The sequence below is a fragment of the Ixodes scapularis genome, unplaced genomic scaffold (genome assembly GCF_016920785.2).
Source record: "Ixodes scapularis isolate PalLabHiFi unplaced genomic scaffold, ASM1692078v2 PGA_scaffold6__148_contigs__length_123643588, whole genome shotgun sequence".
NCBI classification, from domain to species: Eukaryota; Metazoa; Arthropoda; class Arachnida; order Ixodida; family Ixodidae; genus Ixodes; species Ixodes scapularis.
This window is the reverse complement of record NW_024609881.1, coordinates 75,140,553-75,165,679: the sequence shown is the minus strand read 5'-3', so window position 1 is coordinate 75,165,679 and position 25,127 is coordinate 75,140,553. Positions and strand designations below refer to the sequence as shown.

At 45.1% G+C, this 25,127-nt stretch overlaps 1 protein-coding gene across 1 annotated transcript in view; it reads left to right on the top strand.

The window, feature by feature from the left end:
* LOC121838525 (hydroxyacid oxidase 1-like) overlaps window positions 1–8,244 on the top strand; it is a 30,839-nt gene extending 22,595 nt beyond the window's left edge. The window contains exon 5 of the mRNA XM_042294817.1: window positions 8,158–8,244. Coding sequence (XP_042150751.1) covers window positions 8,158–8,244 — 87 coding nt within the window. The remainder of the gene's footprint in view (window positions 1–8,157) is intronic.
* Window positions 8,245–25,127: the final 16,883 nt, after the last annotated feature.

Genomic DNA, 25,127 nt, shown 5'->3' with positions numbered 1-25,127 from the left:
AAGGGACCGCGGTCACTCCTTGATGGAACATTTTTTGAGCCCACTAAAGACTCCTCGTCGTCCGAAATCACTACCTTCAAGGCAAAGTGCCAAGCCTAAGGGAAAGTAATTTCAGGATCAAAAACTTCCACTTCCAACTTCCAACTTCATCTCATTTGGTGTCTCAAACAAATTTGAAAAATGTATTGCAGTATCAGTATTTCTGTATTTGTATTTCTGCTCTCCCTAAAATGTATTCTTGTATTTGTATTTCCAAATAATTTTTGCCTCTATTTAAAATGTATTTCCGATACGTATCGCGATACACTTCTACAGATATATTTCAGTATCAGTATTTTAGCTACTATTTTAATGTATCCCAGTATTTGTATTTCCAAATACATTTTTGAGTATTTCTGCCCAACCCTGGTGTTAGATCAGCTATCTCGTAGGGGAAGTGTGCCATCTGCTAGTGGGAAAGACAAAAGCTCTAATATATTATACAATCTTGATCATGCTGACAAAGACTGGTAAGCCGAAGGTTTGTGATTGGCCTTCCGCTTATCGATCTTCGTCCTCGGGGCCCCTGATAAAGGCTGATTGCTCCAGCCGTTTCTTACGTTTCCGATAAGCTAGCACACGTTCTGCTGCCTTCTACTTCGTAGGAGCCACGGCCACGGTGGGTTCGCTCTCATTTCTGACGCACGCCGTGAGATGGCGCTGCATGAAAGAGGCAAGCCGCGAAGCGCGCGACCGCGCCTTTCTTCTGCGCGCAAAGGCCCGGCGTGGAAAACGCTTTCGTTCAAGAGGTATTTGTGTGCAATCATCCGGCATAAATACTTTCAAATGAAGGTTGGGAACTCCACCTCTTACATCTGATTCAAACCAGCAGTTTTAATCTGGAAACTTGGCGAGAAAGTCGGCGAGAAATCAGGCGGCTGTGATTGGCCGACGCCAGACTTGACCTTAGCGCCGGCCAATCACAGTCACCAGATTTCTCGCCGACGTTTTCGCCAAGTCTACAAATTAAGGCCCCAGGGCCGGTTTGCTCATCTTGCGGCTGCGGACGCGGCCGCGGCCAGGGGGGATTTTTACGTCACGTGACCAGCTCCATGGGGACAAGGAAGTACCTAGCGTCCCTGCCTAATGGCGGAGAGATCCGCATCGCTTCAAGTACAAAAGCCTAATTTCGCTCGCAGAAATTGATTGCAGGGACTTTCAACTGGAGTCTAAGTGACCGCCCCTTTATACTGTAGGAGCGGCAGGTAAAGTTACGGCCAGGGAGGGCAAATAGGAGCCAAAATAAAGAAAAAAAACACACGAGATAAAAGCGGTAGCAGTATTTTATATACCTCCGCCGGGGCCGCGCTACGCGCCTTCTACTGTGGTCCAGAGGTTAAAGCGCCGGTACTTGTCGTCGCGGCGTGAAAGTTCCAAGTTCAAATCGCGCTAGGGACATTTTTTTTTTTTTTTTTATTATTTTGCGCGTGTCTTACTTTTTAACTGTGATACTTTTTTCGAAATCATCCACTTGCACTACTGCGCCTTACACGCTTTTACTGTTAGTCCCACCTGTTCAATCGAAACACCGGGAAGAAGAAAAAAAAGATCAACGCAAGTTAACGCGCTAATACAATCATTTCATAATGTTCATTAAAAGGAAACCAAGCTAACAGCATCAGTATGGCTTTCACTCAAGCGGAGCCGAAACAAGCATCCTTTCCTCAGCATTTACAATTTTATCTGTTTTTAAATAACGCTCTTGCTACGATTCGTTTCAATGACAAGAGACGCCTATTTAGGACTAATAAAAACTGCAGTTGTAGCAATTAAAAAAAAATAAAAAAAACAAGCAAAAAAAAGACTAGCAGCTGTGGATACATTGATTGAGCGAAATCCTACAGGCAAGGCAGCAGGTCAAACGTCTGAGGAAGTAGTAAAACCGAAATAAAAGAGATCATACTTTTGCTTGCATGGAATGAGATAAAAAGTATATTTACACTCTTTACATTTTGTTGTGGCAATCGTTTTGTAATATTAACACATTACTTGTTGAATTTTAGTTAGAATAGCAGACGATCACGACCAAATGCAAACCAAACGCATTTGGTCGTGATCGTCTACTATTCTAACTAAAATTCAACAAGTAATGTGTTAATATTACAAAACGATTGCCACAACAAAATGTAAAGAGTATAAATATACTTTTTATCTCATTCCATGCAAGTAAAAGTATGATCTCTTTTATTTTGGTTTTACTACTTTCTCAGACGTTTGACCTGCTGCCTTGCCTGTAGGATTTCGCTCAATCAATGTATCCACAGCTGCTAGTCTTTTTTTTTTTTGCTTGTTTTTCGGATTTTTTTAAATTTCTACAACTGCAGTTTTTATTAGACCTAAATAGGCGTCTCTTGTCATTGAAACGAATCGTAGCAAGAGCGTTATTTAAAAACAGATAAAATTGTAAATGCTGGGGAAAGGATGCTTGTTTCGGCTCCGCTTGTGTGAAAGCCATACTGATGCTGTTAGCTTGGTTTCCTTTTAATGAACATTATGAAATGATTGTATTAGCGCGTTAACTTGCGTTGATCTTTTTTTTCTCCTTCCCGGTGTTTCGATTGAACAGGTGGGACTAACAGTAAAAGCGTGTAAGGCGCAGTAGTGCAAGTGGATGATTTCGAAAAAAGTATCACAGTTAAAAAGTAAGACACGCGCAAAATAATAATAAAAAAAAGATGTCCCTAGCGCGATTTGAACTCGGAACTTTCACGCCGCGACGACAAGTACCGGCGCTTTAACCTCTCGACCACAGCAGAATTTTTTTTTTTTTTTTTTTTCTTTATTGCGCACAAGTCGCACATCAGATATTAAAAACCCATGTACTCCGACTTGGAGCCGTCCGTAGGATTAAAATTCCTTCATTCCTGTTAGTTCTTCTAACAGGTTAAACCACTCTGGCGGGGTTTCAAAACGTTCAACAACGCTCTTCACTTGGACAACAAGTTCAACAAAAAACAGGCGGGCCGACTTAGGGTGCTGCTCTGCGTGGCGCACCGCCATGCGAGACTTCCAAAGGCTATGCAATCCTAATACCATAAACATATCATAGGGTACGCTTTGATGCTTTTCCACCGGGAGGAAGCGAATTGAAAAAGGATTGACCTGTAAATCCTTTTTCAAAGTCCGCTGCAAAACGTCCCAGAAGAACACTGCATCCCAGCAGTACAAGAATGCATGTTCAATCGTCTCCGGTTGTTTGCAAAGTAGACAATTTACACTCCATGGGACGTAAATGCCTCGTCTATCGAGCCATACCTTCACAGGCAACGTTTCACTATGGAGGCGGAAGAAAAAGGTTTTGACACAAGGCGGGACGCACATTTTCTTTACCCGGGCAAGAACATCTTGTCCCGGACACGAAACATAAGGAAGTCTATACAACGGAGCAGGGAATAACAACTCGAGGAGGTCGCGCGTCAACTTTTTGCGCGATACTGTTGATAAATATTCCCGTGAAAATCTTACGTCCAAAAAATGAAAGGCTTCTATAACTTCCTTTATAAACCCAACTGGTTTGGCTGGGGGCCCCGAGTCTGACGCGACAAAAAAGGACGGTAGGGCGTCCCTGAGCCTTGTCTGAAACATCGTTCGTAAAAGGGGGTGTCGCTGATCACGCAGAAAAAGAAACCGCGACACAGTTTGACGAATAAAAAGATGCGACAGTCCAACCCCTCCCTTGGACACACGACGAAACAGATTGTCCCGACACATCGGTTCGCTTGATGACAACCAGATAAATAGTGCGAACACGCGGTGCATCTTCTGGATATAGATTCTGGGGCAGCATAGCACCTGTAGGACATACCAAATCTTCGCGGTCAGGAAGATGTTACACACGGTTGCTCGCGTAAAAATAGACAGGTCACGATTACGCCATGAGGCGGTGCGTTTCTTTATGTCCTCAACGGCATTTTCCCAGTAAGGCTTTGTTTTCCTCAGGTGCTGTAGTGGGACTCCCAGATACTTGCACGGGGTGCACTGCCATCGAATACCTTCGTACAAAGCTGGTGTTGTAGCCCAGGTACCGTGCCAAACGCCGGAGCACTTATCGAGGTTCACTACGGCACCCGTGGAGGCGCAAAATGACTGTGTCAGTTTTAAAACTTCCTCTACGCTTCTTTTGTCACTACAAAATACGGCAATATCATCTGCGTAAGACAACACTTTTGTCTCAACTGAGTCCATTCTAAAACCGTGCACTTTTTCACTTTGAATAACACTCAGACAAAAGGGCTCTAAGTACAACGCAAACAGCAACGGTGACATGGGACACCCCTGTCTCACGGAGGAAGATACAGGTATTTTAGGGGTCAAAGAATTATTGATAACTAATTGTGTAACACACCCAGCGTACGACATGCGTGCTCCCTCCAAAAGAACTGCCCCTACATTACCGCGTTCTAGCACTTTCCAGAGCACCTCGTGTCGGACACGATCAAAGGCCCTCTGTAAGTCTATCTGCAGCATCGCCACTTGGCCTCCTTCGTTGCTAACAGTGTCTAAAATTGTTCGTGCGACATGTATGTTTGTTTGGATACACCTTCCCCGTATGCCACATGTTTGGTGTTCACCTACTAAATTACATATGACTTGCTGGAGTCTCTTAGTTAAAACCCGTGCAAAAATTTTATAATCGACGTTGCATAAAGTGATCGGTCGGTACTCACTTACGCGCCTTGCCGCATTCGCGTCAGTGCCTTTCGGTATAAGCACAGTATACGTTTTCAGAAAGGAAGGTGGTAATGCTTTGAATTCATACGCCTCGCGAAAGACTTCCAGAAAAAAAGGGGCTACTAAATCTTTGAACTTTTGATAAAATTCGGCACTTATGCCGTCAGGTCCGGGCGTTTTATGCGCCGGCAAACCAGCTATTGCGCGTTCTATTTCTCCGAGCGTAATTGGTCCCTCCAACCACTCTTTTTCTTCATCTGTAAGCTGTGGTGTTCCTTGGAGTAAGCTGTCAATCTCATCCGTGTTAATCTGCTGCTGGCAGCCTCCAAATAGCTGTTTATAATATTCAAGAAAGGCATTCTCTATAAACGTTTTGTCACCACTTATAGTACCATTGTGACTAATCATCGTGATTTCCTTATCTTGCGCGTACTTTCTTTCTTCGGCCAGGGCACGTCGAGTGGGCTGCTCGCCCAACAGAAACTTATCTGCTCTAGCTCGCACGATCGCACCGCGATAACGCTCTTGGTGTAAGTTATCTAACTGGCTTCTCACTTTTTTTATTTCTGCCACGTTCGTGCACGGGTTTTTATCTTCTTTTTCAAAAAGTTCATGCCAATACTTCTGCAATTCTTTCTCCTTCTTTTTTGGCACGTACTTTAAGTAGGAAGACCTTTCAATTGCCGTTTGTTTGACCTCTTCTTTAAAATATTCCCATTTTTCAAGGAAGGATGTTTCTTTTCCGGAGGCAATTTTCTTTAGCGTCTCTATTGCGCTCTCAACAAAAACAGCGTCGTCTAGCAACCGGTTGTTCATTTTCCACAAGTCCCAACTAAATTTGTTCTTAGGCTGCTTGTTGTTTCCCAGAGTCACAGTGACTAAGCAATGATCTGTGAAAAAAAGGGGCTTCACGACGTAGCCTGATACATTGGTGATTACTTCGGCCGACATGTAGATTCGATCTAGACGCGCGTTAGATGACCTTTGAAAATGAGTAAAACGGAGAGTGTCGCGATTGGCCCTCGAGCGCGCTACGTCTTCCAGATCGTGTTCTTGCAACATTTCGGTTAGTAATTCTACGCTGCTATCTCGGTACGACACGCCTGAACTTCGATCAGCCTGGCTGCATACGCAATTGAAGTCTCCCAAAAGAACCACTATTCTGTCGCACTGCATGTACGAGCTTAGAAACTGAAAGAACAATACTCTCTCGTTCGCTCTGTTGGGCGCATAGATGCACATGACTCGCCAGTCACGGTTAAATAAAGTGAAGTCGCACAAAACAAAGCGCCCCAGCTCATCAACGACGACATTCAAGTCTCGCAGTGGCACTGACTTTGCCAAAAACAAAAAACAGCCTGCCGACATCCCATTCGAGTGACTGACGCACACCTCGTAACGGCTCAAGAAAGGCCGCAGCGCTTGTTCTATTTCGTCGTCGGAGGCCATTTTTGTCTCCTGGAGCGCTAGAAAATCAATTTTCTCTTCAGCCAGTAGTCGCTGCAGCTGGTATTGTTTCTTCCGTGCGTTTAAGCCACGTACGTTTAAAGTCGCGAATCGTACGGACTCGTTAAATAAAAAACTGCTCGAGTCGTTGAGCATTGAAATTAAATCGAATAGAAAGGAACGCTACCCAACTGAGCCTCATCCTGTATCCGGAGACTTAAAACACCGGGGTGATTGTGGAAACTCACAGCGAGTCTTCTTTGCGACGGTCTTCCGTCGAAAAACGCGGTTTCACTGCACGACTCTTTTTGGGTGCTGTCCCATGAGTAGCAGTCCCGCTGGCTGGTTCTGGTGCAACAGCCGGTCGCTTCCCGGTCAGACTTGAGTCCATGTCGACGTCTTTGCTGTCATCCGCTCCTCCGTTGCTGTCGTCGTGTCCAGGATGGCCTACCGTCGTTGCCGCACGTTCACGATACGCTTTCTGACCGTCGAGCTGCTCCTTCGTTCCCTCACCGGTCAAGACTTGCACCTGCACCGTCGCCTCAGGATCCTGTGATGGAGTCGCTGCGTCAGGGTCCCCGTCGTCGTTGGGTTTCGACGCTCCGCTTGGTTCCGTCCGTGTCAGGGCGGTGGGCGGTGACCCTCCTACGGCTTCCTCGGCTTCAGCGTCGTCCATGACGTAGTCGGAATTGTCCTCCGACTTGCGGTCTCGGGCGATAGAAGCGTACGTCTTAACACAGTCGTCCGTCTCGTGGCCGTACCGGTGACAGTCTGTACAGCGCGGGACGCGGCAGTCTCGTCGGATGTGCCCCTTCCGCCTGCATCTAAGACACAGCGGGGCCCGTCCTGGTACGACAACAAGGACCTTGCATCCTTCCAGACGGATTTCATGGGGGAGGCTGTCGGTGGTGTAGCCTTCCTTGAGGGTCAGGCGTACAGACCGGGTGTTCGACTCGACAGCCTCAAAACCCTTCTCCCGGAAGAAGTCTCTGGTTATGTCAGACACCTTGCCATACCGCTCCATCTCTTTCTTTACTTGGCAGTTCGGCACGTCGTAAGGCACCCAATGCAGCTTGAGTTTGACCGCCGCGTTGGCGGGGTCCAGCACGAGGCAACGCCCCCCTTTCACGGTCAACTCTTTTGCATCCACTAACCTTTGCTTCGCTTGGAGCGTGTGCAGTCGGAGCATCCACACGTGATTCATTTGGTGCGGCCCCGCCGACGCCAGGTCTTTCAGCACCTCCAGCCGCCGCAGTTCGTCGCGAAAGTCTTGGATCCGGTATGGCCGGCCTTTCACATCGCAGTGAAGAATAACAGAGTTGGTGGCAACGTATCCAGTAGGCAGAGTGGGCAGGATGATCTTGTATTCCTCCGGGTTTCCAGAAACAGATGTACCACGGCCTGACACGGCCGTTTTTGCCGCTCCGACGGAGCACATGATAACACGTCCGTCGCGCTCGGCAGCCGGAAGTGGACACTCCTCGACCACAGCAGAATGCGCGAAGCGCGGTCCCGGCGGAGGTATATAAAATACTGCTACCGCTTTTATCTCGTGTGGTTTTTTCTTTATTTTGGCTCCTATTTGTCCTCCCTGGCCGTAACTTTACCTGCCGCTCCTACAGTATAAAGGGGCGGTCAATTGGATTCCAGTTGAAAGTCCCTCCCATCAGTTTCTGCGAGCGAAATTAGGCTTTTGTGCTTGAAGCGATGCGGATCTCTCCGCCATTAGGCAGGGACGCTAGGTACTTCCTTGTCCCCATGGAGCTGGTCACGTGACGTAAAAATCCCCCCTGGCCGCGGCCGCGTCCGCAGCCGCAAGATGAGCAAACCGGCCCTGGGGTCCTAAGATGGATATCTGGCGAGAATGTCGGCGAGATTTCCGACCGCCGCGATTGGCCAGGGCTGACCAATCGCGGTAGTCAGGAATTTCCCCGACTGTTCTGCCGAGTCTTAGTGTTCCAGGCGCGAGTGGATAACCTGTTCTTTTTTATACCTTTTCAGGGGGAACCTGGCGTAAGGAAAATGCTCGCGATACTGAGAGAAGAGTTGGATGGAGCGCTGGCACTGATGGGTATACGATATTTATAACTCTGCCCTTCCCCCTCCCCACCTCCCCAAACACACACGCATAATCTACTGCAATAGTGGCAGGTCTGCAATGTTTGACGCGTAATATTAAAGTCATTGGTATTTAAAAAAGAGCGTAGGGGTTCGCGAGTTTTGTGCATCTTATTATCGAAGAGAAGCCAATGAGAATTCGGCATTGGCCGGGAAGGACGCCGAATAACGCATGAGGGAGTGAGAAGCATGAACTTAAAATGCCCTACTTTTCTTTAAGCTTTGAATGACTACACATGTGGCGTCAGCCGACTAGCCGAAAGCCCCGCAAAGCTTGATGTGCTCTTAGAACGAGGCATGCGCTCGTGTCCCTATAGACCATCGTTTGGTGCAATTTAGGATGGCATCAAATTTATATAGAGGTCGAAGTCTTTTTGCATCCCTCGTCAGACAGACAGGATGTCAGGGAAGGGACCGCGGTCACTCCTTGATGGAACATTTTTTGAGCCCACTAAAGACTCCTCGTCGTCCGAAATCACTACCTTCAAGGCAAAGTGCCAAGCCTACGGGAAAGTAATTTCAGGATCAAAAACTTCCACTTCCAACTTCCAACTTCATCTCATTTGGTGTCTCAAACAAATTTAAAAAATGTATTGCAGTATCAGTATTTCTGTATTTGTATTTCTGCTCTCCCTAAAATGTATTCTTGTATTTGTATTTCCAAATAATTTTTGCCTCTATTTAAAATGTTGTGCATTGTTGTTTGCAAGCTGCTATATTTTTTTTTGTACTGCGCTGTGGACTGCTTTTTGAAAATGCACACTGTCTTTCTTCTGCCTATCATCCTACGGTCCTGTACAACTCTGCATATTGTGCTCACACGAAGAGCAACGGAAAGGTGTATCTTTCGTTCCACCGCTAAGTTGAAACAAGGGTGGTTGTATACTTATAGTTTCTGTAGCAATCAATCACCTCCCGCTAATTTAAGGGAAATTTCCCCGATAAATTTAGCTGGAATTGTGACGCCACGGGGCTACGTGGCGTCACAGTGTTACGTGATGCAATGGTGCCACTTAGCGTCACTTGGCGTCACAGTACATTGCCTGGAACGCGTCTCCCACTGTAGCCTTTTGCCGCGTCCAAAAAGTGGTCCCTCGATTTCCGCCTGGTGACTTCAAAGAAGCGCCATGTTGTCGCCGGACGCGATCGTAGCGGTGTCACAGCTACTGTGGTAGGTGGGGCAGACGCGTGTTCTGCTGCAAGTCACTCTCCACCCTCTTGACAGTTCTCGAAAGCTTCGGAAGCCGGGAGTAGGCACGCAGTGACGACAATGACACTAGCTTTTCTTTTTTTCTTTTTTTTGGCGGAATTTTTGTGATTAATTACTAAGAACGCTATATGCGACAGCGTTACACTCCCGCTTTTGTGACGTCATTTGCTGCCACTTCCCGACCACTTTCGATGCACAAGTCAGTGAAGCGTTAAACACACCAGTCGAGACGAGTTCTGAGCACCGCAGTTTCATGCAGTATCACATAAATACTCTTGGCTAAAGGTAACGAGCCGTAAGTCCACCAAAGGGGCGCGTTTATTCCCTTCTCCGGAGCGCGAGTGTTTGGCACACCGTTCACTAGAGGGACAGGAGCGCCGCCGGAGACTGACACTCTGGCGTGCTCCTCGTGCACCGACTGATTTCTTCGCGCTCCGTGATGTTACGTCCACGAACAAGATCGCTGCGCCAACCAGAAATGTTTTCGAAACAAAGACCACTTCCGGAGCGCTGCCATTTTTCAGTTGAAGAGTGCTTAACTTAGCACGTAAAAACTATTTTATATGAACGCCACGACCGCAATTAGCGCTCCGGGTAAGGTTTGTTCGTGCATCTCGCCTGAAAACGAAATGATCTACCAAACGGTAGCGTGTCGATAGCACAGCGACAGAAAAAAGTTTTTGAGATGAGAAGACATTCGGACCACTGCCCTTTTTTGGAATGCTCAGCCCAGCGAATAAAGATACTTAGATTGGAAAGACGAAACGTCAGTTAGCGTTGCTGGAAAGGTTTGTTCATGCATATTGCTTGAAAACGAATTCATCTATCGCACGGTAGCGTGCCGATAGCTCGGGGTCAGAAAAAACGGTCGAAATGAAAAGACAGTCGGACCGCTGCTTTTTTTAGAATGGTTTGCCGAGCCCCAGCGAATAGATATACTTTGATTTAAAACACGAAACATCAGTTAAGATTTCGGGAAAGGTTCGTTCATGCTTCTCGCCTGAAGACGAATTGACGTGCTATATGTATTAAACGGTGGTGTGCCGGTATCGGTGTAGCACATCGACAGGTTCAGTCTCGCGCTGCAGGACGGAACAACCGAATCCTTGACAAGTTTTACAGTTTACTGAGTAATGAAACGAGTTGAAAAAAGTTGTCTTTGATTTAAATCTGAAGAACATGCCTAAACAATAAATAGACCGGTCAAGGTAACTTTCCGCATGTGTGCTCGAAGCGAGTCGGCGAGTCTTTCACGAATATCAAAACATCCGTAGAAAATTCCTAACGACACCGCCTTTTTTTAAAATATACATGTTGTCATTTTACAAACGTATGCTACTTAATTTATCTTTGATATATTTTCGGCTTCTGCCACTCGTATCCACGAGATACCGGGTTCGTAATTACCGCGCGGTCGGAAGTGGCCCATGCGGCTCGTCAGTAGGTTCGGTGTGTCGTGCTCCTGAGTCGCTAACCTCTTCGAACACAAAGTTGGTGCCGAAGTTCGCAGAGCGTGCTCATTGGACCCTCGCAACGATGGCGTCACGCGGGACAAGATGTCAATCATCCGAACTCTCCCGCCGCTCAAAATACAGCGAGGTCGTTGAACACGAAGTTGTTGTGAGCTTCATCCGAGCTCGTGCGAGGAACACCGTGGGGCCAGACGATTGAACGGCTGCACTGATGACGTCGCCCCCACGTGTCCCTACATCCCTACGCCGTGTTACAGTCTATGCTTTCGAGATTGTTCCTAGGCGGTCTGTGGAAACTCTGAACTTTTTCGTCGCAATATTGTCGTCTGTAGAAGCTATCGGTGACGACAAAAAGACGTTTCACAACTTTGGGAAGGAGTTATTTGAGGCCAAAATCTTTGCTTCGGAATCGAGGCGAAGATTGAACTCTGTGATATCGTGGAGCCGTGCTCGGTGAACGTGGCGGTAGACCTCATCTTCCGCCACTGTCAACAACGCTATCGGAGTCACTCAGAAGTGGTGTGTGTAGTGGCGTGGGTAGTGTTCGAGACATGAAGGGGCGACGGGGGATGGGGAAAAGAAACGGGAGAAAAATACGACAAAAAAACAACAACAACAACCTAGGGGTCAGGAAGAGTCGTACAAAATGTTCGGGAGAGAGAAAGAGAAAGAGAGGGGGAGGGGGTGGGGTGATGGTAATTAAGAAGGGGGATATCTCTTCCCCCGAATTTTTACAGCGGAGATTTTAAGGGCTAGTTTCCCCAGGATCGTATCCCCCGCAAAGAAATGTCGACACAAAACTCTCGACAGCTACCGCCATCTATGAGCGATGGCGGCAACCAGACAATCGTCTTGGCGACCTTGCTCATAGATGGCGATAACCCTTCCATCCTTTCCACTCTGGTTTTCACCAGAGTGGAAAGGCTGAATTTCTTTATGCGTCGTCCTAGGTGTCGTCCTCGATGTCGTCCTAGAAGTCGCCCTTGAGGTCGTCCTAAACGTCGTCCTTGAGGTTGTCCTCGAGTTCGTCCTAGAAGTTGTCCTTGAGGTCGTCATAGACGTCGTCCTCGAGGTCGTCTAGATGTCGTCCCTCAGGTCGTCCTAGGCGTCGTCCCTGAGGTCGTCTAGATGTCGTCCCTGAGGTCTTCCTCTAGCCGTTGTCCTCGAGGCTGTCTTAGAAGTCGTCCTTAAGGTCGTCCTAGACGTCGTTCTAGACGCCGTCCTTAGGCGTCGTCTTTGACGTCATCCAAGAAGTCGTCCTTGAGGTCATCTGACCATAGTACAGATTCGCTGGTCTTCTTCACAACAGTGGAAAAGCTGAAAGCTTTTTTATTATACATTTCTGGAATGTCTAGTCACAATATAGGAGTCTATGGTCTTGGCCTGGGGCCATCGCCTCCGCCCCTTACCCATTTATGCCCATTGCCCCTCTTTCGATGTCACTGGGGATGGATGAACGGCCCCCTCTCCGTCCCGCTGCTTCGACACCTGAGCGACGACGAGGAACAGCACAGCTTGCAATTTTAGAGACAATGGTTCTAGAGGTTCAGGAATAAAATCGATTTGCGTTTCATGAACTCACTAGAAGCCATGACAGACTTTCAAGCGAGAGATTGGTGCTAGGGCTCGTAGCGTGCAGTCGCGTTCAGTGACTTGCTTTTATAGTTCCTAGTAGTGACATTAAATAAGCTACCCTTCAGAGTAAAGACACTTGGCCATATTGTGTCTTAAAATTATGGTTGCCAGTTATCTGAAGCTTTAGCTGAAACCACAAGAAACGCTTTTCCGTCCTCCACAAATGTTTAAACAGTTCGCGGCAGAGCAAAGCAATATTGGATGACCTTCCTGAAGCCTGGTTCAGACAGCTGCGTTTCACTGCGCTTCACTGCGTTTGACTGCGTTGCCGCTGCGAGAAACCAGGACATCCCTGCTGCTTATATTGCGTGCCAAGGTGATTCCTTAAATTGGATTCCACGCTTCCTACGAGGCACATACAGTAGTGAACAAAAAGATATGCTATTTCGGTTTTACGCGGGTAATTTTTCTTCGAACTGTGATACAGATATAAAAATTGTAATCGAACACTACATTAACGTATTTATAGAGTAGAAAGTGAGGCTTACTTAAATATGAATAATTTTCTTGTAATCGATACTTATTGCAAACCTGGTAACAGCAGTGCAAGAGGACGTCGTCAATAATTTTGCTGTTGTCACAAAATAGGACACCGCGTAAAACCCTATGTCTAGATATAAACTGAAGCTGATCAGTATTTTGTAGGGAAACCCCTTGCATCGATCCCCGCTTGGCACCGACGATGCATGGGATTTAGAAAACTGTCGATAACCATCCGGTCCATGTTCGCCCACTCCTGCTGCAGTTGGTCAAACTTCTCGTCAACGTTTCTGGCTTTCTTGACCCGCAGACGACGCTCCAGCTCTTCCCAAAGATACTCGATTGGGTTAAGGTCAGGGGACTGACTCGGCCACTCCATCAGATGCACCCTTCTTTTCCTGAACAAATTTTTCACAAGCCTGGATGAGTGCTTGAGGTCATTGTCCTGTGGGAACACGTAGCCACGGCCGAAATTCCTCCATGCCCAGGAAAGCATGACGTCTTGAAGGATTTCCTCATAGACTTCCTGGGTCACTACTCCATGAATCCGGTGAAGAGGACCCACACCACGAACGGAGAACCAGCCCTATACCATGACGCTCCCTCCGCCATGCTTCATTTTAGGCAGCTGATAACTGGGATTGAATCTGGTGCCTTTGGGACGACGCACGCATTGGATTCCATCGCTGCCAAACAGCATAAACTTAGATTCATCTGACCAGACAACTTTTTCCATTGACCAGAAATCCAGTTGAGGTGCTCCTTTGCCCACTTCAACCTGATTGCCGGGTTCTTTTTGCTTACCATTGGCTTCTGAGCTGGTCTACGGGCATTTAGTTCAGCAGCTCGTAGACGACGTTTCACGCTCCATGAAGCCACCATGGAGCCTGATCCCTAAGACAACTCCTTGGAAATGCCGACGGCCGACAGTCGAGGGTTCGTGCGGCTCGCCCGAACAATGTTCCTATCGACCACGTGAGACGTCGACCTGGGTCGCCTGAAGAGTGCCGAGTAAAAACACCTCCTCTGAGCTTATTTCTCTTGAGAACTTCAGAAACTGTTGATTGCGCTACTCCGAATTGCTCTGAAAGCTGGCGCTGCTTCATCCCAGACTGGTATCCACGGATAATCGCCTTCTAAACATTCTCCGCTAAACTCCTTGCACCGCGTACTCTTCCCATTTCTTGCTAGATATGTATGCTTATATTAAAACTTTATATTATATTAAAACCATAGGAATTCAATATTCTTTTTTTACAAAAGGAAAACGTAGGCGACTGTGAACGTCCACGAGGTGACGAAGAAGAAGGCGCAATTGAAAAATAAATAAAACCTACCGGTGTCGCAACAACCGACCCCTGGTGGCTAAAAAGGCTGCATTATGGTGTACCATATCAAAACAAAATATGATTGGCTATTCACTAGACGTCGAGCAATACTTCTGTAAAAGAAATGAAATATCATATATTTTTGTTCACTATGTGCCGGTGTCTCGCTTTCGGTTCTCGAAGGAACGCGGTCAAACGCACTCAAACGCAAGTATCTGAAGCGGCCTTAAGCTGTGCAACGATTTGAACGTTGAAAGAATTGCCATCTTCTGCTTTTGATATTGTTCACCTTGTCACAAATGACAGAAAACACACCTCCTTTCATGGAAATGTCGCGATTCCGCCGCGTAATAGCGAGGCAAAACTTAGAATATTCCCCGACGTGCAGCCGCGAGTGGCGGCCATGAGAAACACGCGGCGTGACGTCAATGGTTAGTATTGTAAAAAGATAGCAGGTTGTGCGAATACCTGCTCGATAAAAGGTAACTTTTCTGTAAATCTTTTCGTTTAACATAAATATAAATGCGTCGAAAACTTGGTATCATCGGCAAAACTTTTATTATACGGAGTTTTAGTGGCGCCCTCTATCCTAGGTCCACAAAACCGTCGGCTCTCTCTGCTACCGCGAACAGCCGCCAGTAGCCAAAGAAGGAGGGGGACAGGCCGGACGGGTATGGCCGGACCCGGATGAGACTTTCCTCCTTTCACCATAGTGTTCGCGCGGCGTCCGCCAGCACGAGGTCACGCGGTCGCGAGCGGATGAGTTCTCGCTGCTCACTGATGGCTCTAAAGAGAGAACTTTTCGGGAACCCTGCGCCTAACCCATCAACGTCACTGCGCACGTGACTAGCAAAACGACGTACGAACTGAGAGGCGGCAAAAACCTGGATCTTTTTTATTTTTTAAAATAAAAACTAGGGTATCCAGGCAAAATTTGTTTTCTGTAGTTCACTTCAGAAATGTCAGGCATCAACTTCCGCAATAATTTAAGCAAAGCCCTGAAATTGTTGCACAGCTCCTTTAACACCGAATCTACTGCTGAGAAAGTCGCACTTTTGAATCATGACGATCGGCAGTTGTGTCCCTTCTACACAAGCACCAAAATGGCGGCGCCCACAACAATGTCGGGGAACGGAGTGCCGATACTCCAAGTGCAGCTTATTTAGTGATTCTAGTTCCTATCTTTGACATCAAGGTCAGGATTCAGTTGTGACTGACAAATTCGATGGTGCCTTTTCGAATCGACAGTAGAGAGTTTTAGTAGATCGTTCCGATACCTCCGATAGCCCCGATAACGATACTATGCATGCGCAAGGGAGGCGGTGGCGGAGTATCGGGATATCGTTATCGGAGTCATGGGAACGATCTACTAAAACTTTCTAGTGACAAGTTTGATTGTGTATGATGGAAGCTTAGACTCATGGCGTCCTTAAAACATCACCGTCAATATTGACAACCTGACATTACTCTTATCTGCGTCGATGGAAGCAGAATTAATTCGTTTGGCTACACCGATGCTTTTGGACTACATCGATGCTTTTGGTCGCCTACATGACCAGTAGTCACTACTTCGAAAAAAATAAACAGTAAAATGATTTTATTCCGCCGATTTTGGGGGGGGGGGGGGGGGGGGGCAACTTACAGGAGGAGAAATTTGACCGAAGGTGGACAACGCTGATCAGCTGGTTCTGATCTAGCCACGTCGGCCTAGACAGTGATCATATTTAAAAGGCCGAGAGAAGTGAAATGAGCGGCGGGAATGTTCTTCAGTAGATTCTGCTTTATCGGCGGAAATAGGAAGGATATCAGACTGTCGATTTCGACGGTATTGATTTTAGAATGCAATTAACTTAAGCCTCTGCCGTGCTTTTTAGAGACCATCAAACATGTTGGTGGCAGCTAATAATCTTTGTCGTGACGTCAAACGTAAAAACAACGGTCGTCTCTGCTTACTTTCTCGTGCTGCTCTTGTTCGGCGCCTAGAAAGTGATAAGGATCTTTCGCCCCTTCAATGAAAAACGCCACGAAGATAAACGGATCAGCGGGTTTGTAAGAAAAAAACTTCGCTGCAGTCTTTCGGCTCCTCCCCCGTAACAACACAAAGAATCTTTGTGTATGCCGAGTTTAGCGACCCTGTACGCTGTGCTCTGTTTAGCTGCTGCACTTGAAGTATGAAAGTCGGAGAGTCGGAGAAGCAGTAACCGCTCACTCACACTGGAACCGGATCCGCGTTCGCAAAGCGGTTGCGAACGCGGTTGTATAAAGATCCAGTGCAATCGCACGCGCACTTGAGGACATCAAGTGCGCGCGTGCAATTGCACTGGATCTTATACAACCGCGTTCGCAACCACTTTGCAAACGGGGATCCGCTTCCAGTGTGAATGAGCGGTTAAGGAGCGCGAACTTAACGCGCCAAATGTGAGAACAATTACAAACAGCAGTTTTTTACATTTGGATCAGGCAAAAGACTGGCCAAGAAGGCTATGCATTAATATGCACTTAAGGTGTACGTTCTATGCTTAGTTCGAACAAAATCGAAAGTGATCGATTTATTAAAATGTGAGCAGCGCCTGGGCTGTCGTTATATTTCATTTGCGGCGCACGCGTAGAAACCTGGTATTTCTGTTTTTTTCCTTATCACCAACACAATCACTCCCTCCGGTTGCAAAAATATTTGTTTTCTCTGTTTCAGCTTCGAGGAATCATAAAAGGAGAACAGAAAAATATGCCTTTCAAGTCGCGAGAAAAAAAAAATACTATAAACTGAAAGAAGACTAACATGCTGTCCCCAACCTCGTTCCAATTCACGCAGGTTGCTCAAGCATTGACCAGCTGGCTCCCGAAATGGTGGTGCATCAGGGTCACTTCTCCCGGCAAACAATGCTCGATGCACCAGCTATAAATGGAAGCGAATAATGATCGTATCTGCGGGCATACATACACTCCTTCGGTTTTGTATTTTTTAAAACTGGTGTGGGTATTGTACTGGCTTTCTAATGGGAGCTTTATGGTACGGCCTATGTGCCATACGGGTCTGCCGTGTCAAGATAAATGCAACTAAATAAATGGCGTGTCTCCGAAGTATCGATGACAGCGGATATGATACTTACTTCACTATAGTATACTCACAGCCTTTGAAACTCAGAGTGTGACGAATTTCAAGCATCTCTTTAGCGCTCTTAGTCAATGCGACGGCGGCGTTGGTCGATAAGAGTGCCAAAACTCTGATCACGAATCAAGAAGTGCGAATGAAAATACAAAACGCTTTGTATTTTTAAAGCTGTGAGGTATTAAGAGTTTTAGTATTTCGCTAACGCAAGCTATGTTTTGTAAGCGTACTTAGAAAAAAAAAGTCAAGGTTCTGATCGTGTGTGCCTAATTTTTTACTTTATTTTGAACGTGATCAATAATCCTGGCAGGTTCTTTTTTTAATTGCACAAACAAAAAAGTGTCGTAATATATGTATCGCGTTTTAATTAAAACAACAAATATTGGTCGCGCATCATCGTAGTTTTTTTTTTTCAGGACCTTTTTAGTTCGCGTAGGTTGAAGCATTGCCACAGTAAAAAAGAGCTCAACATTTTTTTTTAAACCCCTTTAGATCTTTTTTTTTTTTTGCTTAAGAAAAGTACACGGTGTTTGCGTAGTGGGAATAACAGCCGACTTTAGGTTTAGCGGCTGAACTCCTTTGGGGAAAAAATGTAAGTAGAAGACTTTTCAATTATTTTTGTCATTATGTTTACATGTTCAATCAATCAATCAGTCTATTTTTGGCCTTATAGCCGAAGGTGCCCATAAAAAAATCTGCCAAAGTCAGCTTGACGGGGTCTGGGGCCGATTTGGAGTTTGGCAGCAGGACTAAGTTTCAAAAATAAATAAAACACGATGAAAACGTATTTACCAAAATACCGAAATCAAAATACCAATATTTACCAAAAATACCAAGATCGCACACAAGCGCACATACCACAAAAATATACGCACAGCTTCTGTTCCTAATATTCCACAAAATACAAAACTTTCTAAAAGAGAAATACGGTTATCAAAAAGCAATATAATAAAACAATTTCCAATAAACGCGTACACACAGCCATTTTCCGCATTATACAACATTACAGCCTTTTTAACGAGAATAGATGTACCATACAATGAAACGCTTTCCCATTTATTTAAACACAATTAATGTCCGACAGGACTATAAGAAGTGCGTCAATAATAATTTCCTTCCCATGTTATATATATATATATCAATATTGTTGGTAAGTAAATGGTTAACTAATGAAAATAGACGATAAGTGATTGACTAATAAGTATAATTAGTACGAGCTCGAAGTATCATCCATCTTTCCGAGAGGCGGGTGTTGATGCGATGAGGAGGTTCGGAGAGGTTCGCCATTTCACACAAAAACAAAATATGGTCAGCAGTTGAAAGGCGGAAACAATGCAGCAGTCCATAGTCGTAAATCTTTTCTATGCTAAATATCATTAGGAAAATAGGGGCTTTGTATCAGCCATATAGTGTCCATTGGCAATGTAACGGAGCATTTTGTTTTGAAGTAACGCTAGCTTTTTAATGTTTATTTGAGTAGTCTTCCCCCAAATAAAATGACAGTAATTAATGTAGGACTGAAATAGTGAATAGTAAATTTGTAGTTTTACATGAACTGGAAAAACAGCGACAGTGGGACATGATTCCAACCACTTTGGACAGCTTCTTTATGAGGAAATCGACATGGTCATTGCACAAAAGATGCTCAGAAAAAAAAAAATTATTCCGAGTGTTTTATGACTTTTTACTAATTCAATTGGTGTAAAATCAATTGTAATATTGGTGTAAATAGCTACAGCCTTGTTTTTCGGACGAAAAACAATACCCTTTGTTTTCTGGATGTTGACCTTAAGGCCATTATTGTCGGACCATATAAAAAACTGGCTAAGCATATTATTTGCGTCGGCTATTAATTTTTCAACATTCGTTTCAGCGAGAAATAGGCTTGTATCGTCAGCATATATTATATATTTTATTTGTTTATTGATATTGACGATGTCATTAATATATATATTAAAGAACATAGGCCCAAGAATACTGCCCTGGGGTACACCACATCGTACCTTAAGAAAAGGCGATGTATGACCATCGATCACAAGATTCACAACACATTGCGCTCGTTGTTCAAGATAAGACCGCAAAAGAGATAAGTTACACCACCGACACCGTAGCAGTATAGTGTATCTAATATAATTTTGTGGTTGATGAAATTAAATGCCTTACTAAAATCTATAAATATGCCAAGGGTAAATAATTGAATTTCTATGCTTTTCAAAATAATTTCTGTTTGTTGAAGTAATGCAGATTCTGTAGACTTTCCCTTACGGAAACCAAACTGAGAATCCGTTATATTTGGGTATAATGGTCATGTCCCACAACTGCGCGTTCACAAAGCCACTGAATGTTCAACAAATCTGGCAAGTTTGTGAACAAAAGTGAAGCTGTAGTAGAACTTTGCGCAAGTGTACGTACTGAATGGCATGACGTCTTTTAGCGAGTCTTTCAAAAAAGAGTAATATTTTTGAAGAAAAAGTATTAAACACAAACAAAATTATAAGACAAGGAAGGAGAAGGGTCTCTATTTGGAACTGCGAAGTTGGGTTATCTAGACTTCCAACAGATCTGACTTATATGCACACCTGGAGACTCGCATATCTTTTGTGTCCAAGCAGAGTGTCCAGTTTTATTACGGCTCACGCTTCACTGCTGACGCACTACGCTCCCTCAGAGATGCCTCATGTTGGGGCGTAGGTAAGGGCGTTGTACATATAGCCGGCCTCAATAGGCGACTTGTCGCTCAGCTGTAGTTGAGATATTTGGCCAGTGCATTACAACCTCTATCCTGGGGTTTTTAACGTGGGCTATGCAGTAGTGATACACGACCTCACGCCAGTACGATGCTCATCCAGATCAAAACGGGAAGGGGTGGGGATTGAACCTAGGATCCCTGGGCTCTCCAGCGCGAGCTTTAGATCCTCGCGCTCGGAGCTGCGGTGTGTTAGTAGGCTAAGTCACCAAGAACGACCTTTGACTTCGCGAATTGTGTAGCACTCTTCTCTGACATGCGTTTCTAAGGAAGGAAATGTGACTTGGGAAATGGCAAAGGTGAGACGTGACGTGTGCAGTGGTCCGGTTTCGTTTGCCTTCGTGTAACATCGTAGTGTTGAAAACGAGACTGAGTGACTGCGCTCAAAACTCGTTTCCTTATCTCGTCATGATGAACAGAAGAGCGCACACAAAGACAAGGACAGAGAAAAGGAACATGCAGGACACACAAGCGCTGATGTGTGTGTAGCAAAAGCTACACACACATCAAACCGTCGGCCGAAGGGAACATTCTTTGACCTCGCAGCCACTCTTATTTTTACAAAAGACGAAGAAGCGAAACACACGGAACCGACTGCAGTTCGAACCCATCAACCTGTTACACCTTTTTTTTCCCCTTTACGTACGCATACAAACGGAACAAGATCATGACAAAGGAGGTACCTCTGGCGAAAAACACAAGACCTGTTCAATTCATACTCGCAGAAAAGCTTTCGCCCTATCACTAAGAAGCATAGACGCCTGGCTTATGCAATTGCCGATCGACCTAATTTTTACTGTCTCTTTTACGACCCTTTTGACGTCATTGACCTCTTTGCATACTACCGTTGTGCCGGACCACTCGGCTGAGCAGTTTCTGCATTATTGTACATGTGTCGCAATTTCGGAACTTTGTGCTCTGTCAGACGATCGTTCAAGAATTTTGAGGTCTGTCTATATACCTAAAACCGCACGTCATCGGTATGTCGTAAACGACACCAGTTTCACAAGGCACAGACTTTTCCCTGTGGCCCTTTTGGCACCCTTTTTTCTCTCTTTGGAACGGGGTGAGGTTGCCAAACTTAAAGTCCGAGCTGAAAACTACATTAACGCCACATTTTTTTGCACACGCTTGTATATTGTGTGACACGGTGTGAAAATACGGCATCACTGCGATCCTGTTTCTCGATTTTTCCTCCGCCTTTTCACTTTCCCGGTTCATTAATGCCACTTACCTCCCGATGAAATCTCGCTCGTAGCCTGCGTTCATCAATCGTTGCCACTGCCCCCTCACTGCCTTAGCCACAAAATGAACACATGACCTGTTCAAAGCATTTGTGAACATCGATCTAACGACACTCGCCTTTACCGTCTTAGAGTGGCAGCTCTTGTTCGGGAGTGCTGGTCTGGGGGCATACCTTCTTGACTTGTAACCGACCATAGTAAGAAAGTCTGTTACCAATATTTTGTAACGAAATTACATAACAAATTACTTTGAAGAAAAGAGCGTGGCAATGACAAAATTACTTCAAGATTTAACGGATTACAAGTAATCCGTTACCTGCAACGGATTACTTGCCAAGTCTGGTATTATCATCAGGCTCTACTGTACGTACCACACAATCCCCATATTACAAAATTCGATCAACTGTTCCTATTCTATTTGTCCGCCCGTGGACTAATTATTCTAGACACTGTCTGCAAGTGTGCAAATGAATTTCACATTCCTGTCCTCGGTGTAATTTCTCGGCACTTAGCGTTGAAGGAGGTGTAGAAATAAACAAAAAAAGAATTAGAAATCTCCTTTTACAGAGGAAACCGCAGTTGTTGGGAAGAGTGCGACGTATAAATCGAGAAATGAGCAATAGAAAATTTCAGAACACTACAAAAACGCCTGTTTAGTGTTGCCTTAGCGGAGCACAATGCACAAATGTTTACGGATCTTCAGAGCGCCAATTAACTGGGACACTAATTGGCAACGAACAGAAACGAATCCAAAACGCCAAAGACCGTATCTCATTCGCTTCAAAGAAAAAAGGAAGACACGCAACGCAAATGAAATATCACGAAATACAAATCGGAGTATAGTCATGGCAAGACGTCAAAAATGTGGCGTCGATCAAGGAGCAATCTCGGAAAACACGAAGACGGTTCATTTTGATGCTGGTTGTATCACGGTCACGTCCAGCGTCTACCTCGGAAACACTGGTTGGGAGGTCGATTTGCCGAAGGCTTCAGGATCCGAAATTAAAATGTAGCCCGCATTCATAAGGTACCTTTCATCGCTAGCAAACTGGGAGCATCTCGTATTTCATTGAATCAGGGACGTATCCAGGTACTTGCCAGAGTTTTGAGGTTCTGAAGTCAAGGAATCGCGGCAATCGTCCAGACTCCGCGTGGAGAGATCCAGAGGCTGGGCTTCGGCTGCTCGTTTATATGAAACCAGGTGTCGAGAAACCGTCAAGTCCAGCGGGCAGCATTGGAAAAAGACCGGCTGGTTGCTCATCGGTGTCAATCCTAAGATTCCTGCGCTTGAAGGGCTGCCTTGCGATGACCCCTCTTGTGGCAAAGGGATGGCCTTGGCGTACTCTACGGGAGTACCGTAAAGTCGACACACCTCGCAGCCGTTGCCGCTGCAAGCATGCCGAGCCTGGTAACCCGGGTGCATTCCGACCAGATGTCGACGCAGGTTGTAGGTCCCGTCGAAGCTGTAGAAACACGTCGGGTGCGGACACGGGTGGGACGGTCTTTCCGGTCTCATCATGTTTGGCACTTTGAGATCCTCGAGGGTCGAGTGAAGAAGTCGTAGTGGGCCGAGTCCCCTCTTTCTCGGAAAGTTTTGACCCTTGATTGCAATGAGGTCACCTTTGAACCTCGGCGATGGAATGATGTGAGTGGCCCGGTGACGAATTCCCTTTCCCTGCGCTTAACCGGGGAGAGGGAGTCGGCTTTATTTCGACAGAGGATGCATTTCAGGGGAAAAAGGTTGCATCAATACTTGAGAGGGATGCGCAAAAAATGTCTTTCTTTAGGAGAGTTGAAATTGAGGTTACTGAGGGTGGTGCTTGCAAAGTGACCTTGTAATAGCGCAGTGTTACTAAATTTCCGTGTTATCTGTGGCCACTCGCTTTGCCGAAAGGAAGATAGAGGAATGTCGCGTTTTTTTGCTTCCTTTTTATTATATATATATTTTCATGTTATTTCTTTCGGCATTAACTGGTTGGATGGATGGGGATGAACCATTTTTATCGGTTGGCGGCTCGCGCTCTTTAGACTAATATTTTTTTTTCAACAATTCACTAAATAAAAAAAAAAAAAACTCATGTTAATTTTTAAAATTTGTTATACCTACACTGCCCAGATTGCACTGTAATAGGGGGGACATAAAGAATATATCATACACGAAAGTCTACATAAAAAGCATACAAACAACCAAACTACAGATCTATATAAGAGATGAGAAAGAACTGTGCAATAACATTTCTTGGAAAATAGAGTAATCATAGGGTAGCGTTACGAATGATTCGGGCAGCACATTCCAGTCATAGACAGTTTGAGGCAAATATCAATACTTCAGCACATCAGTTCGTGGAGAAACTTCACGAACGTTTCGTCTATTATTTACTATCTGAAAAATGTCATGGTACAAGGATGTATTTATATTTTTCATTACCATTATTCCCATAATAGAGGTTGTGTAAAACTTCAGTCGCAAACATTTCCGTATACGTTGAAAAGGTTGCCATCCTAGTAATAATATTATTGCTGGAAGTGCTCTCGCAAAAATTGTAGTTGCTCGTTACATACCGTGCAGCTTGATTATATATTCGTTCTATTTGATTTAAACCAATTTCAGTTTACGGATTCTAAGCGATGTCAGCATACTCTAAAATGGGTCGTATATACGAAAAATCGTTTCTTTCAAGCCGCGACAAATTTGCCTAAAATTACGACGAAGGAAGTGCAAGATATTGCAAGCCTTGGAACAAACTTACACATATGACTCTTCTATTTTAAAATCATGCGCATGTGCACTCTAAGATATAACGCCTCTGTGCAGAGTTTTAAGGGATGATTATTAAGAATAGATGCCTGCGACACTATTTGGCGTTTTATAGAAAATCTGACATTAATACATTTAGCTATAATTAAAGGCATCTTCGATTTGTTACACCATTGTAAAATTTGATTTAGATCACGCTGTAAGGTTTTTATATCATCATTCTCGCATACTTCTTTCTACAACACACAGTCATCCTTGGTTGGAGAAATTTTATGTTATATAATTTTTATAAATAAAAAAAAATCGTTCAGCCTTTCCACTCTCGTGAAGAAGAAAGACCAGCAGAACTGCACTCGATACACTGTGTGCTTCTCCTTCGTCGTCGTCTGTTTTTCGCGCTGTTTCCTACGACGAATTCTCACCAACGCGCCCAGCTATCCATTCTTATATTATAGCTGGAAAGTTTGCCGCCATCTACGAGCGACGGCGGAAACCATACTGGTTGTGTGCTTGCTGCCGTCGCTTATAGATGGCGGTAGCTGTCCAGGTAGGTTTGTGTCGACACACCGGACACGATCCTGGGGAACCTAGCCCTTAACAGCTTTGCTGTAAAAATAATCAAAGAAAAAAGAATACATACAGGCAAAACACAGTTCAATACAACAAGGTAAGGCAATACATTTATGGTAGCATTTTTTCAAAGGTGAATATTATACATTTGCTACACAGCCGTATTTGAAAGAAATGCTCGAAGTTTTTTTTTTTAAATCACGAGGTAGGTAGGTGTATGTTTTCAGTGCGAAGTAATTTGAGTAGTCTAGGTAGTGTAACTGATATCATTTGCTCGCCCTACGTCGTTTTGTAATTTTGG